The 16859-nt window shown below is 41.4% G+C and overlaps 1 protein-coding gene across 1 annotated transcript in view; it reads right to left on the minus strand.

Moving 5' to 3' along the window:
• Positions 1 to 16859, minus strand: part of LOC124282758 (dynein axonemal heavy chain 2-like) — a 109888-nt gene that overhangs the window by 59895 nt on the left and 33134 nt on the right. Inside the window, 18 exon segments of the mRNA XM_046718785.1 lie at positions 582 to 800; positions 2433 to 2558; positions 3660 to 3940; positions 4425 to 4605; positions 4955 to 5248; positions 6383 to 6433; positions 6435 to 6572; positions 7082 to 7192; positions 7638 to 7763; positions 8091 to 8189; positions 10665 to 10882; positions 12189 to 12198; positions 12200 to 12328; positions 12961 to 13071; positions 13073 to 13142; positions 14361 to 14443; positions 15175 to 15312; positions 16501 to 16623. Coding sequence (XP_046574741.1) covers positions 582 to 800; positions 2433 to 2558; positions 3660 to 3940; positions 4425 to 4605; positions 4955 to 5248; positions 6383 to 6433; positions 6435 to 6572; positions 7082 to 7192; positions 7638 to 7763; positions 8091 to 8189; positions 10665 to 10882; positions 12189 to 12198; positions 12200 to 12328; positions 12961 to 13071; positions 13073 to 13142; positions 14361 to 14443; positions 15175 to 15312; positions 16501 to 16623 — 2508 coding nt within the window.

Consider the following 16859-nt stretch of genomic DNA (forward strand, 5'->3'; position numbering starts at 1 on the left):
ACATCATCAAGCCAAACTGCAGGTAAAAGATGATCATCGGTTCGAGGTACATCTAAGGGATGCAACTCTGTACAGCAAATTGCAGCACCTTAAACAACTAGGAAATGCCTGCCTCTGGACACATGTTGGGATTAAAGCTACATTGATAAGTATTTCAGTTATATCATAGTGTGAGTTATATTACAGAGTGAGTGAGTGATTTGGGTTCCTCTCCACTTTAAACAGAATTCCTGTTACATCACAGCGAGTCAGTGTACTATGGGAGTGAGTGAGTAAGTTTAGTTTTACGCCGCACTCAGCATTACTCCAGCTATATATGGCGGTGGTCTGTAAATAATCGAGTCTGAACCAGACAATCCAGGGATCAACAGCATGAGCATCGATCTACATAACTGGGATACAATGACATGTCAGCGAGCCTGACCACCCGATCCCATTAGTCGCCTCTTACGACAAGCATGGGTTACTGAAGATCAGTTCTAACCCGGATCTTCACAGGTGATACAACTCTGAACCCCTCAGGGTGTAAGAGGGATGAGAGAGATGGGGAATCGGAGTAAATACAGAATAAATCATCTCACCTTAACTTGTTGATAGCCAGTGTCACCTTCCTTGTTGAGTCTGGTCATTGACGACTGCAAGATCTTCCAGTAGACCGTCTTGCCTGCCTGCGTGCTGCCCACAATCATGACGGCATGGCGGGAAGTCTTGGTCTCATACAGCTGGATGATCTTGGTAATTGTGTGTTCATTCACCTGCAGGCTGTGCTCCTTTAGTTCAGCCGTGATGGCCTTCTTTAGCTGCAAGAATAAAGATGGATGGTGATGCACTTGGGTTATTTCTCTGAGTGTACATGAGTTGTTTAAGGCTGTACTCATCATTATTACCCTTAAGATAAATTTGACGAATTCTGATTGGTCGATAGCCAAAGCATACCAAACCATGTAGATGGATTTGCCAGAATGTACGAACCATACACCCGTCAAATCTGTCATGTGACACATCACGGGTTGTACAAATGACCTTGACCGTAGATGGAATGTGGCTGCCAAACGGCTGATCGCTTCGAAGTTTTAGAGTTGGCGTATACAATTATGAGTATAAACAGAGTAATAAAATTGTTGCCATAATTTCTTATTTTGTTTGTGTCAATAAATATATCCCAAAAATAAAATGTTACTGTATTTCACTTGTCATTTAAGAATTTTTTCATCATAAACTAAGCCATCCCGAGTTATCTCCCTTTATGACACTTCAGGAAAAATCTTGGCGAAACGTTTTGTGTCTCATTCTGCTGATGATTGATTGTTATAAAGATAAGCTAAATCAAAATATCTTAAGGGTAATAAATTCGTCACACAGTGTTTTGAAAGGGTGTACGGGACTGTAAGACCCTTGTAAATTCTGTATTAAAGGTCTTACAGACCGTACACCCTTTCAAAACACTGTGTGACTAATAATATTTCAGCTGCATGACAATGGTCCAACAAGTAATCAAATCTGGACCAAACAATCCAGTGGTTGACATAGTGAGTAATGATTCACACCATCACATTTGGGGCGTGGGGGGCGAGCTGTCAAGGCGTCATGTAGTGAACCAGCGACCTTGAGGTGTCGGGATCGAGTCCACCTGTGACCGGTGTAAAAAACCTTGGAGTCAACTTTGTGTGCAGACTCTTTCAGTGTTGTCACAACCCCTAGTGTACAGTACACAACCCTCTGCACTTAAGAAAACCCACGAACCCGTTGGTAAATGACCAGATGGTGGCCACATGAATACGTTCAAACACCTAGTTGCGGGTACAGCAACATGCAACATACTATTGCAATAGTATTTTCTCTCCTTGAATTGTCTCATTTCAAGTCATTTCCCAAATGGATGTGTAGTTTATTTGAAATAAAACAACCTGAAGTAGTTTCAGTTTTTGAAACCCAGATCAAGTTCGTTTAAGAGGTAACAAGCAAGGATAACTCTAAATCAAACTGAACGAATCTGGTACTTCCTGTATTTTGCGCTGCGCATTTATCAACGGAAGTCAATTACAAAACTATCGATAGTCACACATACTATCGATGCATCGATAGTTTTTTGTTTCTACCATCAATTAATTGCTATCGGAGACTCAACAATTGCAATGCATCGATAGTTTGATACATTGTTACAGTCCTAATACAAATATTAGCATAATAATCAGGCTTGGGTGACATGCCATCAACCAAGTCACTGTGCCTGACCACCCAATCATATTCTGGATCTTTATAACCAGCATAGGTTGCGTTGGACCAATTCTAAACTGTATTTTCACTGGATATTGTAAAGATGATGAGTTCACTTACACCTAATGCTTGTGATGAAGAACAGAACTAGGTCATCAGCAAGCACTTTAACCACTAGACCACCATGTCTCCAGAAAGACCAGACAGATGCTCACCTTGGAGTTGTCAACGACCGGTGTCTCCACTCCTGGGAAGAGATCCATCATGATGCCATTGAACAGCGGCAGATCAACAGATGTCAGCTTAGCAATGTTCATGTCCTTCATAGACAGCAGCAGAATCTGAAACAAACAATACAGCGGATTTCTTCTTTGAAATAACTTATGACACCAGGAAATAGAACTATCCATCTAGAGTAGAAGTGTATATTTTGTGTAGATCCACATTCTTAGTTAGCGACTTCATGTAATAGTACTGACAGACCATTATTTCAGACATCTGGTGACCTTAAATATGGCTGAAGGGGTCGTTGTCGGCACAGGTACTACAGATACGTACCCCAGGTACGTTTCTGTATACAGATATGTACCCTAAACAAAATCAAAATACAGAAACGTACCCGGTACCCTAAAAGGCGGACGAGTCCCTATTCCGCCATCCCAAACCGACACCGCATGTAGTTGTTCCCGTTCAACTGATTGCGAGTGGTATTCATGTGCATCGTGAAATATCCATTCCTGTGTATTCTCATTACTTAAATAAAGCAATCAAATGTATCTAATACAACAGCATGACAGTTCCGATCAAGAATACGACACAATGGGAATGGAATCGTCCTAGGGTACATTTCTGTATTCTCATTATGGCCAGGGTACATATCTGTATACAGAAACGTACCTGGGGTACGTATCTGTAGTACCCGTGCCGACAACGACCCCTTCAGCTTAAATATGTGACCATTTATAAGTATCACTTCTTTGATGTTTTTCAATGGCATTTCAGAGCTGCTTCTTGCCCTCCATCAGCAAAATACAGGGTAAGTATGTAGAGTTATCGTATATGACATATATATTTTTGAGTCAGGGTATATGCAAAATATTTGCTTCAAGCTGATCACATGCTTTAAAATGCATCAGGAAATGTTAAAGTGTTAAGGAACAAATCTCACATATATGTATATTGGTAGTCATCAGATTGACCAGATTTCAAATGATACATCATAAGGTTTTGGCATTTTAGGACATCAACATCAACATCCCCACTCTTCTTCTTATCTCAAGTCATATTTACCAGGTAGTCTCAGTTAAACAAAAAAACAGTTGGGTCTGGTTTTAGACTAGTTTATCATATGTTATATATTACATGCTCAGAATCCCTCTTCCCTCATCCACATTTAAGGATGGAGTCCCACCATCATTTCCACCTTTTCACCAAGCACGTACCTCTTCATCAGACATGTGAGGGTTGGACCTCTTCTTCTTGCCGGCATATCGGAGCACAGACACCAGAGCTCGCAGACCGAAGTCGTAGTGGTCCTGTTTGGACAACTGCTGAGTGGCCAGAGAGTACATGGTGAACACCTTCTTGGCCAGTAGCTTGGTGTTGTTGAAGCCTTCGGCAAACAGGATGATCTCAGCAATCAGGTTGGAGTCCGGCACCACCATAGCGATGGGTCGGAACATGGACTTGAGGTTGTCCGGGAGCTCTGTACGTCCAGCGTAACCTGAGTGGTCAGAATAAGAGTGAGCTTGGTTGAATGCTGTTTAGATTATTTTTCAGGTATATCTTGTTAATAGGGAGTAATATCTGAATCAAAGTGATGCAGGTTTAGGCTTAAATTGCTTTGAAAGAATCCACAGTCCAAATGTTCATGTCAGAGAGAATAAGTGTTCAGGAATTTGAACCTAGCATCATCTGATCCTGCTACAACAAAGAAACACAACTCTGAGCAAACAAACTTTTTGTGGCTAGACAACTGGGCTCTGCATGCCAGTTTCTAACTCTCTAGAGTAAATTACAATTGCAAATCAGTTAGTGAAGTGTGTCAAATGTTTCGGTGAGAAATATTCCAGTTTTCACAGGGCAGCTGTAAATAACCATTCTGTCAATGTAATGAAATCAGTGCTGAACACTTCAGACTACAAGAACCATAAGGGATGTATCCAGGGATTAGGCCCTGGGGATACAGAGGATGCTCTGACACTGACCTGGGTTCATGGTGATGAAGATGCCACAAGACCAGACAAGGTCAATCTCCCGCCCTTCAAACACAAATCTCTGTGAGTTGGCAGCCAGGGCACTAAGGATGGAGAGGATCTGCTGGGCCACCACCGACAACACCTCAATGTTGATACGGTTGAACTCGTCAAAGCAGCCCCAGGCTCCAGTCTGGGATGAAGAACCAACATTAATTATTATTACAATACAATCATGTGCATCATCACTTAATCATCTCTGCTGCAGTATCCTTCAAACAAACTACCCCTGGCTCTCAAGACTTCCCCTTCTCTGTCTGCATTCTAATCTGTACTACGGGCACATTCTTTCAAAATGTTCTACTTTCGACAAAGTTTCAATTACATCACAGAACTGTTTGTATCATTATATTTCTTGAGTTCTTATCATTCAGCGCTATTAGGAATTGGTGCTTTATGAATTGAATTCCTGTTATCACCTGGGTCTGTTCATGAGTCCACAGGCATTTATTAAAACTGCAATACCGGCGGGAACATCCTACCTGTGCCAAGCCGGAGAACATTCTGCCCATAGATTTGAAATCCAGACCCTCAGAGCAGTTGACAACGATGACGTACATGCCGAGAGCCTTCCCAAGATCCTTTGTGGTCTCTGTCTTGCCAGTACCTGCAGGCCCCTTGGGACTACCGCCACGATGAAGGTGAAGGGCAGTGGTCAAGGTCATGTAGCAGCGATCCGTCAGAGGGGTGATGACCAGACGTCCTGAGTTTCCGAGATACTCGTAGCCATACTGGAACTGAGTGTTGGTCTGACGGACCACACAGTCATCGATCTCCTGCAGGAACGAAGGGAAACAGATTTTAATGAAATGATAATATCCACTTGTTTGTTGTTTTACACCACAACTAAGCAAGCAGTGTTTGAAATAGTTTCCAAACTTTTCTAGTCAGTCGGGTTAGCCATGCCTGAAAGTTACAAGCCCACAAAATAATTCACTTGCCTGAAATTTGAATGTAGCAACGAAGCAAAAGACTACAAACATAAAGATACAAGAATAAGATATTGTTGGCATGACTCAGGTTTCATCATTAAGCTGCTAATATGATGAACATCTTTATCAGGCCATAATTTTGCATGATTTAAAAGTGTGTTATAACTTTACAGATATATTAACAAAATGACCCCATGAAAATTCACTAGCCAGTCGGGCCAGTGACTGTGATTTACTGGTCCAACTGTAATTTTTCTAGTCACGGGCTAGTTGCTATTTCGCACACTGTAAGCAAGTGTTGAGTGTGTGCTTGAGTCAGTTTAGGCACAGTGGAAAATATTTACAGTATAATTTCCAATTAGTGCTAGTTATGTTATAAAGGAATAATAATGTCTGACTGTGAACAATATTTATATCAGGAAATGAAATATTTCAATCCCTCAATGAAACCAGTGTACAATAACACATCAATATTTATATCCTCAAGTAAGACTCATGGGTTTTATATTCAGGGTTTGAAAAATACCATTGCCCGATTCCTGGGGTCGAGTAGAATTCTCCGGTCGTTCAAGTAAAGATCCACATTAAACTTTACCGTGGTACAGTATTGCCAAACTACTGAAATGTTTTGATATATGTAGTTTGATGATGTAATATAAATGCAATTGCTACCAATTGATAAAGATTATTTGCAAAAGAAACCAAATTGTTTATTGTGGTCAAGTGAAATTAATATTTGGTCAAGTGCATTTTTTAAAGTTTACTGGACCTGTGTCCAGCTAGTGGAGTTTTGAAAAACTTTTCAACCCCTGATATTTTCGGAGAAAAAGTAGTTCCATTAGAAATTTAGATTTCAGTGCCATTATTGTGACACTGCCCTATGTTACTTCTTGATCTCCCTTGGGAACTGGAAACAAATGTGGGAGCTGGTTGAAGATAGACAGACATGACAGGGAGACACTGTATTAGACTTCCTACCTTATCCCAGTAGACTCGGAGCTGACTGAGCCACTCGAAGGCAGTTACATCACAACATCCCAGACTTGGTCAGCTTCTCAATGATGTCTCGAGCATGGACCTCGATTGTTACCAAGGCAAAGATCTTGAGACGCTGAATTTTGGTCAAGTTTCCTCGAATAGCTTCTGACATCTTGTTTAACATGGCAACCTGTCACAAGAAGGTGAAACATGAACGTAAAACATGGGCATATGCAGTTTTACAAATGTTGACAGAGAAAATTCTTGTTGGCAGGTACCCCATCCCAATAAATTTTTAATAGGATTGGTGGGTGATGACAAAAAGTCGCATCTAATTGTTGGAAACATTTCTGTTTTTGTCATCTACAAATTCACTGGACTATTTTTGTTATGAAAGTAATCTTTAGCTTTGGCAGTATTGAAAATATATTCATATTTTCTGTGTTTTATATTTTGATGGTGGATAAACAAAGAAAGGAAATGGATATGCATGTTGACTGACATAAAGCCATGCTTATCTCAAAAGTGGGCACAAAGTCCACAATGATTCTGGTGTTCATAAATGTTTCCCATTTCAATGAAGCCTACAACAGGATGCTTTTTTAAGCAACATCAATAATTCTAGCAAACACATATTCATAGGATTCTGACATGACAAAGGGGCATAACTCAGTGTAATGACCAAGTGTTATATTGTACCTGTTTCTTTTTCATACTCTTCAGTGCCCTCTTGTCTCCCCGTTCCTTTGTAGTGGTCAAGGCTTTGGTCACATCCTGCGTCCACTGGATCTGACTGGACGTTATACACATCTGTAGGAGACCAAATACAATTAACCTTTTGGAAAGACTGTGACAGAGTTGATGAGACACCGGCTGATGTTGCCTGACACATAACGTACAAATTTCATATACCTCACTGAAATATCCATACTTCTTTTACTGAACACTTCAAACACACTATGATTCTTGTTAATTCACTACAACATGCTCCAATGTGTGGCGTGAGTGAAGAGGGAGTGAGTTGTATCTGAATTTTTGTTATATCATATTGTGTCAGCTTTATGCTGGAGGAAAGAACGAAGTGATCAGGTGTTATATGTTTACGATTTAATATCTCTACTTCTATTGCAGCACACTTAAACTTCCTACGGAGTTGAGAATGTAATCGGATTCCGCAGTTATGCATGCTTAGGGTATAGATAAGGCATGATGTGAATATGCATATTCTTCTTATTATTATTGTCGTTGTTCATACCTGTCCTGGCCACTCCTTGATCCACTTGTCTCTCTTTGTGAGACTCTTCTTCAGTGCAATGCGGCAGTTCTTGAGGACTTCCTTCAATGTCCATCTCATTGTCTTCTCCACGTCACACAGCCAGGCCTTCAACATACATCATCATGCTTACAGCAATCTGAATCAACTGACTTTCAAAACCAGCTGAATTCAAGTATGTGTGTTATGTTTCTTTGGAGTGAGTGAGAGAGTTTGGTTTTAGCCGCTTTTAGCAATATTCCAGCAATATCACGGAGGGGGACACCAGAAATGGGCTTCACACATTGTACCCATGTGGAGAATCGAACTCGGGTCTTCGGTGTGATGAGTGAATGCTTTAACCACTAGGCTACCCCACCGCCCCCATTTCTTTGGAATGTATGTTAAACTGAAGAAACTTTCCATTTGATACTTCATGATTTCATGATCTCTCACCTCAACAGGTCCATCCAGGAAGACCGAGTGTCCGAACTCCACGTATTCTCCATCTGTTGACGACATGCCTGCTGCCTCCCACTTCTGTGCTATTCCAGCCTGATCGAAAAACATGTGCATCAGTATCACAAGTATACAACACCCTTACCATGCCCGAAGAGTATCCGACATCATCCTGATCAAGAGAGTATCCCACATCATCCTTATCAAGAGAGTATCCCACATCCTTATCATGAGAGTATCCCACATCCTTATCACGAGAGTATCCCACATCCTTATCACGAGAGTATCCCACATCCTTATCACGAGAGTATACCACATTCTTATCATGAGAGTATCCCACATCCTTATCATACATCCTTATCATGAGAGTATCCAACATCCTTATCATGAGAGTATCCCACATCCTTATCATGAGAGTATCAGGCATCCTTATCATGACAGTATCCAGCTTCCTTATCATGAGAGTATCCCACATCCGTATCATGAGAGTATCCAGCTTCCTTATCATGAGAGTATCCCACATCCTTATCATTCATCCTTATCATGAGAGTATCCAACATCCTTATCATTCATCCTTTTCATGAGAGTATCCAACATCCTTATCATGAGAGTATCCGGCATCCTTATCATGAGAGTATCCAGCTTCCTTATCATGAGAGTATCCCACATCCGTATCATGAGAGTATCCAGCTTCCTTATCATGAGAGTATCCCACATCCTTATCATGAGAGTATCAGGCATCCTTATCATGACAGTATCCAGCTTCCTTATCATGAGAGTATCCCACATCCGTATCATGAGAGTATCCAGCTTCCTTATCATGAGAGTATCCCACATCCTTATCATTCATCTTATCATGAGAGTATCCCACATCCTTATCATGAGAGTATCCCACATCCTTATCATGAGAGTATCCCACATCCTTATCATGAGAGTATCCCACATCCTGATCATGAGAGTATCCCACATCCTTATCATGAGAGTATCAGGCATCCTTATCATGACAGTATCCAGCATCCTTATCATGAGAGTATCCCACATCCGTATCATGAGAGTATCCAGCTTCCTTATCATGAGAGTATCCCACATCCTTATCATTCATCTTATCATGAGAGTATCCCACATCCTTATCATGAGAGTATCCCACATCCTTATCATGAGAGTATCCCACATCCTTATCATGAGAGTATCCCACATCCTTATCATGAGAGTATCCCACATCCTTATCATGAGAGTATCCCACATCCTTATCATGAGAGTATCCCACATCCTTATCATGAGAGTATCCCACATCCTTATCATGAGAGTATACCACATCCTTATCATGAGAGTATCCCACACCAACAAAACCAGCATGTCTACCTTACCTACCTACCTGAGACCATTCTCACCTGAGTGAGAACCTTACAATCAACATAGGGCACACTTCTCATGAGTCTCAGTGGAGACTGAAGCAATCTAAAATGTCAAGCAATTTTTAGTGACTGATGACAAATCTATCTGTGCATCAGCTGGAGAGTTCCTGCAGTGCTGTAAATGTAGCTTAAGACACATACAAACTTATTACCTTATTGTGATATGCAACTAAAAAAAATACTTTCTGTAGTTAGAAAAACTAATAACTAAATAACTATGACAAGCTGTGAGCTTAATCTACACAACTATAGTTTAGTCTAACTAAATCACTACATAAACTTGTGCAGTTAAATTATCTAAGCTTCTACAATCCTTCTCCCGTCTTCAAATCCATCACATTTTCCATGATAAATCAGCCAAAAAAACTTCAAGGGGAGATTCTACTGCGTAACAGTACAGGGCTAGTCTTCTTCACATCAACTCCGTGCTCCGCCATCCACCCCATCCCAGAATATCACTGCTTCATCACTGCACCCTGTACATAGCTGAGTCTACAACTGACAAGCCAGTGATCGATACTATGAACAATCTCCCAGCTGTACTGACAAGATGACAAGCAATCAACGAGATCACCAACCCTGGCCTGCCAATCAATTTTTGTCACCTCTAGCAAAAGACAATAGGGTGCTATTCTAACCCGGGTCAAATAAAGGTTATTGGATTAAAGCTTACTATAAAATTCAGGTAAGTCTAAACTCTCTTGACTTCCATGGTGACTGGTCGTAAAGAGTTCATTACAGCGTGATGCTAATATCCTGCTAACTACCTGCACTCATTGTTAAATGATTATATTCCCCACAACTTTTACTTACTGATGGACGGTCCTGCAGCTAAAATAGGTGGTGAAATTAATTTCAAATTTTATAAAGAACATTTTCTAACTACTCCCTATTATAGTCCACAAATTGGACAAACTAAAGCTGTGCATAATATACAAAAGCAAAATATATTAACATGAAGGAAAGCGAACAGCGTAAAAAAGTAACATGAATACAAAAACATAACAGCAACAGACAGCAGTAACTTGAATGGTTCCAATACTATGTGGTTCATTAATTACTTGCAACTAACAAAGATTTACACAACAGTACATCTTAGACATGACTCATCTTTAGACATATCTGTTCCTCTGTGCAGACATTCATGCTTCCTCACCTTGGACATTTTGAGAGACTTGATGTTGTCGAAACACTTCTTGAGATGAGGTTGAACCGCCTCTGGGTTCTTGGACTGGCCCAGGATCTCCAGGAGGTCATCGTTGGACAGGAAGTAGAATCGTGGGAAGATCTGTCGTTTGGTCTCGAGGTACATGTCCAGGGACTTCTGTATCTCCTCCAGCTTCAGGTTCATGTCATTCAGCTGCTCCAGCATCCCTGCAACCAAACCAGTCCCTCATCACCACCAAGCTCACTCCAATCACATCTCCTCCACTGATCAGATACCTGTCTGAATGATGGCCCGAGTCCCTCATCACCAACAAGCTCACTCCAATCACATCTCCTCCACTGATCAGATACCTGTCTGAATGATGGCCCGAGTCCCTCATCACCAACAAGCTCACTACAATCACATCTCCTCCACTGATCACATACTTCTCTGTATGACGGCCCGAGTCCCTCATCACCACCAAGCTCACTCCAATCACATCTCCTCCACTGATCAGATACCTGTCTGTATGACGGCCCGAGTCCCTCATCACCACCAAGCTAACTCCACATCTCTACCACTGATCAGATACCTGTCTGTATGATAGTCCGAGTCCCATGAAGATCCAGGTTAGAACAGGTCTTCAGCAACCCGGGGTGGTCAGGTAGCCTAGTGGTTAAAGCGTTCGCGCATCACGCCAAAGACCCGGGTTCAATCCCTCACATGGGTACAATGTGTGAAGCCTATTTCTGGAGTCCCCCCGCTGTGATATTGCTACAATATTGCTAAAAGTGGCGTAAAACTAAATTCACTCACTCACTCACTTCATCAACCCAGACTTGAAAGGGGACTAACAGGATTGAGTAGTCAGGCTCACAGACCTGGTTAATGTGAGTCATTGTATTGTTAATGCTGGATTATAGTCTGGTTGTTACTTGATTACTCAGAGACCTCTACACTATAGCTGGAACTGGGCCACACAAGCAACAAACAAAACAAACATCACAGGCACTCAATAAGAGGTCTGAACTGCCAAAGTTTACAATCAGCCAATCAGCTTCTGAATTCTTGGTATGAGGGAGCAGTCTGAGAAGTAAGTGTGATTTCAGTGTCTTTATAACTAACCTTAACAAACACGGCATGTGAGGTGAGGTGAAATTGGGTTTAATGTCGTGCTTGAGAATATTTCACTCATATGACGACGTGCATGCGTGTGTATGTGTATGTGCGGCTGCTTGTACTAACCCAGACTGAAGCTGGTTTTTTATAGTGCTAGCTCACTGAGATACCATGCCGCAGTGAAGCATGAATACCCCACTCAGACACAGTATACTGACTCCGAGCCGACCAGTCCTTGTTGTACCCAATAATGCTGAGCGCCAGGCAGGGACCAACAAGTACCATATTTTAACGTCTTTTGGTATGACGCGGTCGGGGATCGAACCCGCGACCTTCCGCTCTCCGGGCGGACGCTCTAACCACTACACCACAGAGGCGGTCGACACGGCATGTATATGTCCTGTGTCTATTTACCTGGATGATGGCGTCCCCTTGAGTGCGTTCTTCACACTGTTGAGTCTGGTCATGATGATCTTCCACTTGGCGTTCACGTCATCAAACTCTGCTGATTCTCGTGGAAGTTGCTTACGGATGTCCTCACCAAGGAAGATATTCTGATGGCATAAATGATTATAATAATAATAAATATAACATATAGCATGTATTAAGAGCATCTGAGTTAAACTCACAGCACTACACAAATTCACAATTTGATAATATCAAATAACTGAAAAAGAGTGAGTTAGTGAGTTTAGTTTTACGTCGCACTCAGCAATATTCCAGCTATATGGAGGCAATCGGTAAATAATCGAAAATGGACCAGACAATCCAGTGATCAACAGCATGAACATCAATCTACGCAATTGGGATACGAAGAAGTGTCAACCAAGTCAGCAAGCCTGATCCCGTTAATCGCCTATTATGACAAGCATAGGTTACTGAAGATCAATTCTAACCCGGATCTTCACGGGTAACTGAAAAAGAAGGTCATTGTGTAGTAAGTATCAATTTCAAATGACTAATTCTTTAATGACTTTATTTAACCATAATTAGAATATTGCAGTTAACCTACTGGTATTTCCTTTTGGTGAAATGTGTAGATGTGCCTGGAGACTCACTTAAAATTGCATCAAGGTAGGGTTCATGTGTCATTTGATTTTTATACACAAGGGAGATAACTCTACCTTATAGCAGTAATGTAAGCACATTTAATTTGAATTTTTGTATGGAAGGGAGACAACTCTACCTCCAGGTACATCCACTGTCTTTGGACTGTCAACAGCATCTCCACCACTTCCAGGATGAGAGACAGAGTTCTCTCCCATTTGTCTACCTCCTTCTCGAACGCCTTCACGAAGCCGAGATGCCTTCATCGTTGACAACTGAACTTGGTTATCCTCCAGGGCTAAGAATACATCATCTGTCGACCTGCAGACAATTGAGGGGTGAGTTTTGTGTTTCCTCATTTCAGCATTATTCAATATCTCATCTATTGCAGAGTGAGTGAGTGAGTGAGTTTAGTTTTACGCCACACTCAGCAATATTCCAGCTATATGACAGCGGTCTGTAAATAATAAAGTCTGGACCAGACAATCCAGTATTCAACAGCATGAGGATCGATCTACAGAATTGGGTACCGACGACATGTGTCAACCAAGTCAGCGAGCCTGACCACCCGATCCCATTAGTCGCCTCTTATGACAAGCATGGGTTACTGAAGATCAATATTCTAACCCGGACCTTCACGGGTCCATCTATTGCAGGAGACACCAAGAGCGTGTTTATTACAATTGCACCTTTTGGGAATCAAGTCCAGTACTTCAACATGATCAGTGAATATTATGACAACTAGACTACTGCATCTCCCCAAGACAACTTGAATTCCCGGCACAAGTGACCGTTATCCTGGGTTCATAATGCAGTGACAAATATCCGTGGATCATTCAAGGATTATCTAGTTTCTCTATCTTCTTATGCAATTTCAAGAAAAAAATCCGGAAAAACATTAAACATTTAAGAAGTTGTTTAGTAGGTCGTTTCTTTAAATCAAATATGCCATAATATATGATCATGAGAATAACAAGCAGGGCCTAGATTTTCGAAGCTCTCTTATCGCTAAGATAGTTGTATCTGCCATACATCAACAGTAACTTACGACTATTTTAGCGCTAAGAGAGCTTCGAAAATCTAGGCCCAGGGCCCTTATTCTCGAAACTTTTGTAGCCCTAAGAATTCTTAACTTTGATCGTAGCCAATGTGTTAAGAATGGGTTTAATAAGTTTTTTGGGCTATGAACGTTTCGAGAATAGCTAGCCTGATTACATTAATTATGGCTGTACTTAAAGAGAATATAAACTGACAATAAAATGCCTGTTCCTGCTCTTGCTTAATTAGTCTCAATTGTTCTGCCACCAGTCGCTATGAGTTATGTCCCTTCTATATTTCTTTTGACCAATCACATTCCTCCTCTCATATGACATACAACTGCTTTATAAAAACTGGTGATCATTGATAGATGATTTTATATTGTGATGGGCCAAAAATTCATAAATTCCAGAACAGTTTGGCAAAGGTAGAAACCCGACCTTTAAAGACCCTTGCCTCAGAAGATGGGACATGAGCTGGTATCAGTGTATGTCCACTTACTTGAGCTTGAAGTGACCCTTGTCCTTGTACGGAGCAATCTCCAGCTCGGTCACATTCCACGTTTGTTCAATCGCCCCCAAGCCCTGTAGGGAAAACAAACAAATGAGTCCCCTCTCGTGTACTTCAGTCTCATCTTGTGACTTTCACGGAATCATTTATAGACAATTGTAAACCAAGAGCCACTGTGTTCTTTGATCTGATTGGTTGAAAAGCATGATCGAATGGTATTCGATTTCCGGATATTGCAAGACCCTTCGCTGCATATTGATACGTACAAACATCGCACACACCATTGTATTGTTACGTCGTCAGCAGTTGTGACGTCATTCCAATCATATTGTGATGTAAAGTCTGAATGACGTCACAAATGAGCAGTTCCAGATGCTACCATGGGAGACAGCTGAAACGGCCGACTGATGGCATTTCACTGCTGTACCCGTACTTGATGTCAATGAATGGACCCTTTGGTTTACTTCTGTGTTTACAATGTCGATAAACATCATGTGTTGGGCAATTTCCGGATGTTATTGAGTTTTTGAAGCACAGGAATATTTTATTTGAAACCTCTGGCTAACGACTTCGGTTCCAAATGAATTCCCGTGCTTCAAATACTCAATAACACCTGGAAATTGGCCAACACATGATGCTTATCTCCTAAATATCATTGGAACTATTGGTGAGATAAACTGACATTCAAAAGAAAGTATACAGCTAGGTTTGAAACAAACAAGAAAAGACAACTCCATACCCAGTAATATAATAAACACCGGCCTAATCAGCAACAACGACTGTTGTAAATCCCCGTTTAGCATACCTGTTCAATGGCCATTTCTTTGGTGGCTGCACCTGAGATGTCGCTGATCTGTTCGCTGAACTGGTCAAAGCCGTACTCAATGATTCTCTCCAAAGTAAAGTCCTCAGCATTATGATCAAAGCTCCGTTGCATCTCCGTCTAAACAGGAAAGAACACATGACAAGATCTTGAAAGGTTTTGCTGATGCAAAATTCATTATAATTCTGCACAAAGTACTATTCTGACCATATGACAGTGCCAGTGATTGAAGTTGTGAGTCAGGGTACAATGACACACAATAAATAGGGGTGGGTATTGCAGAGGATTTTCATATTGCGATATATTGCGATGCGAAAGCATATATTGCAATATGTATTGCAATATATTGCAAGAAGTTAATGCTTGATTTATAAAGCAAAAACACAACAAAAGCACTATTTTTGATTAAGCTTTAATACAAACTTTTAAGTTACTTTACCATTGCATATTTTACGTACCGCGTTACTCTTATCAATAGTTCCATCTACCGTGAACTTTTTCAACCCAAAATGCTTCCTATCATGAAGCCTTTGCCCTAGTATTTGGCCCCACAATAATTTGTTCGTTGTTGGGGGTCGCCATTTTACAACAAACGCTTGACTTCCGGTGTGAAAAACGGAAATATCCGAAGATTTCCGAAAGTTACGAAGTTTTCCGAATGCATGTAAAAATACCGGTTTTCGATCCACGTATTGCAATACATATCGTTTTCATGTGTGAACCGGTATATACCAGTAAACCGGTTATATTGCGCAGCCCTAGCAATAAACCATGTCACTGAGTCTGACATAGATTCCTTTGTTGTCTTAGGCTGTGGTGGGAGGGGGAAAGGCAAGGGAGTGGGGGGTCATCCAAAAATGTAACAAGCATTAGAGAGCGGTCATTATTTTCAGTGAAATCGTGAATCAAAAACCTCAGATCATGACCCATGTATCGCAAGCCTTGGTCTTGAGGTCAGTGAGGAGATTCATGGGTAACAGAGACCTACCTGGATCTGTGTCCAGTGCCAGGATCGCATGGCCTTGTTCTTGAGGTCAGTGAGGAGATTCATGTGTAACAGAGACCTACCTGGATCTGTGTCTCTTCCCCAGGTCGCATGGCCTTGTTCTTGAGGTCAGTGAGGAGATTCATGTGTAACAGAGACCTACCTGGATCTGTGTCCAGTGCCAGGATCGCATGGCCTTGTTCTTGAGGTCAGTGAGGAGATTCATGTGTAACAGAGACCTACCTGGATCTGTGTCCAGTGCCTGGGTTGCATGGCCTTGTTCTTGAGGTCAGTGAGGAGATTCATGTGTAACAGAGACCTACCTGGATCTGTGTCCAGTGCCTGGGTCGCATGGCCTTGTTCTTGAGGTCAGTGATGAGAGGCATGGTTCTCTTGAACTGATCCACTCTGTTCTTGCTAGTCTCAACCACCTCCCAGTTTTTGTCCTGAATGTAAACAACATGTCTAGATGTCAACAAGTCGTCAACATGGCATATTATCCAGCATGATTACAGCAGAATGAATATGTTTACACATTGTATCTATGGTTTGTATATAGGCCGATGGCCTTTCATGCAATAAACGCTTTGACTTTGACTTTGATCCAGAATGCATTATCACCTGTTTAAAAAACCCATTGCATCCGCCTCATGTCAACATCTCTTAAACTTGTCACTAACAT

This window comes from Haliotis rubra, unplaced genomic scaffold (genome assembly GCF_003918875.1).
Source record: "Haliotis rubra isolate DU_JTF1 unplaced genomic scaffold, ASM391887v1 Scf302, whole genome shotgun sequence".
In the NCBI taxonomy this organism is placed as follows: Eukaryota; Metazoa; Mollusca; class Gastropoda; order Lepetellida; family Haliotidae; genus Haliotis; species Haliotis rubra.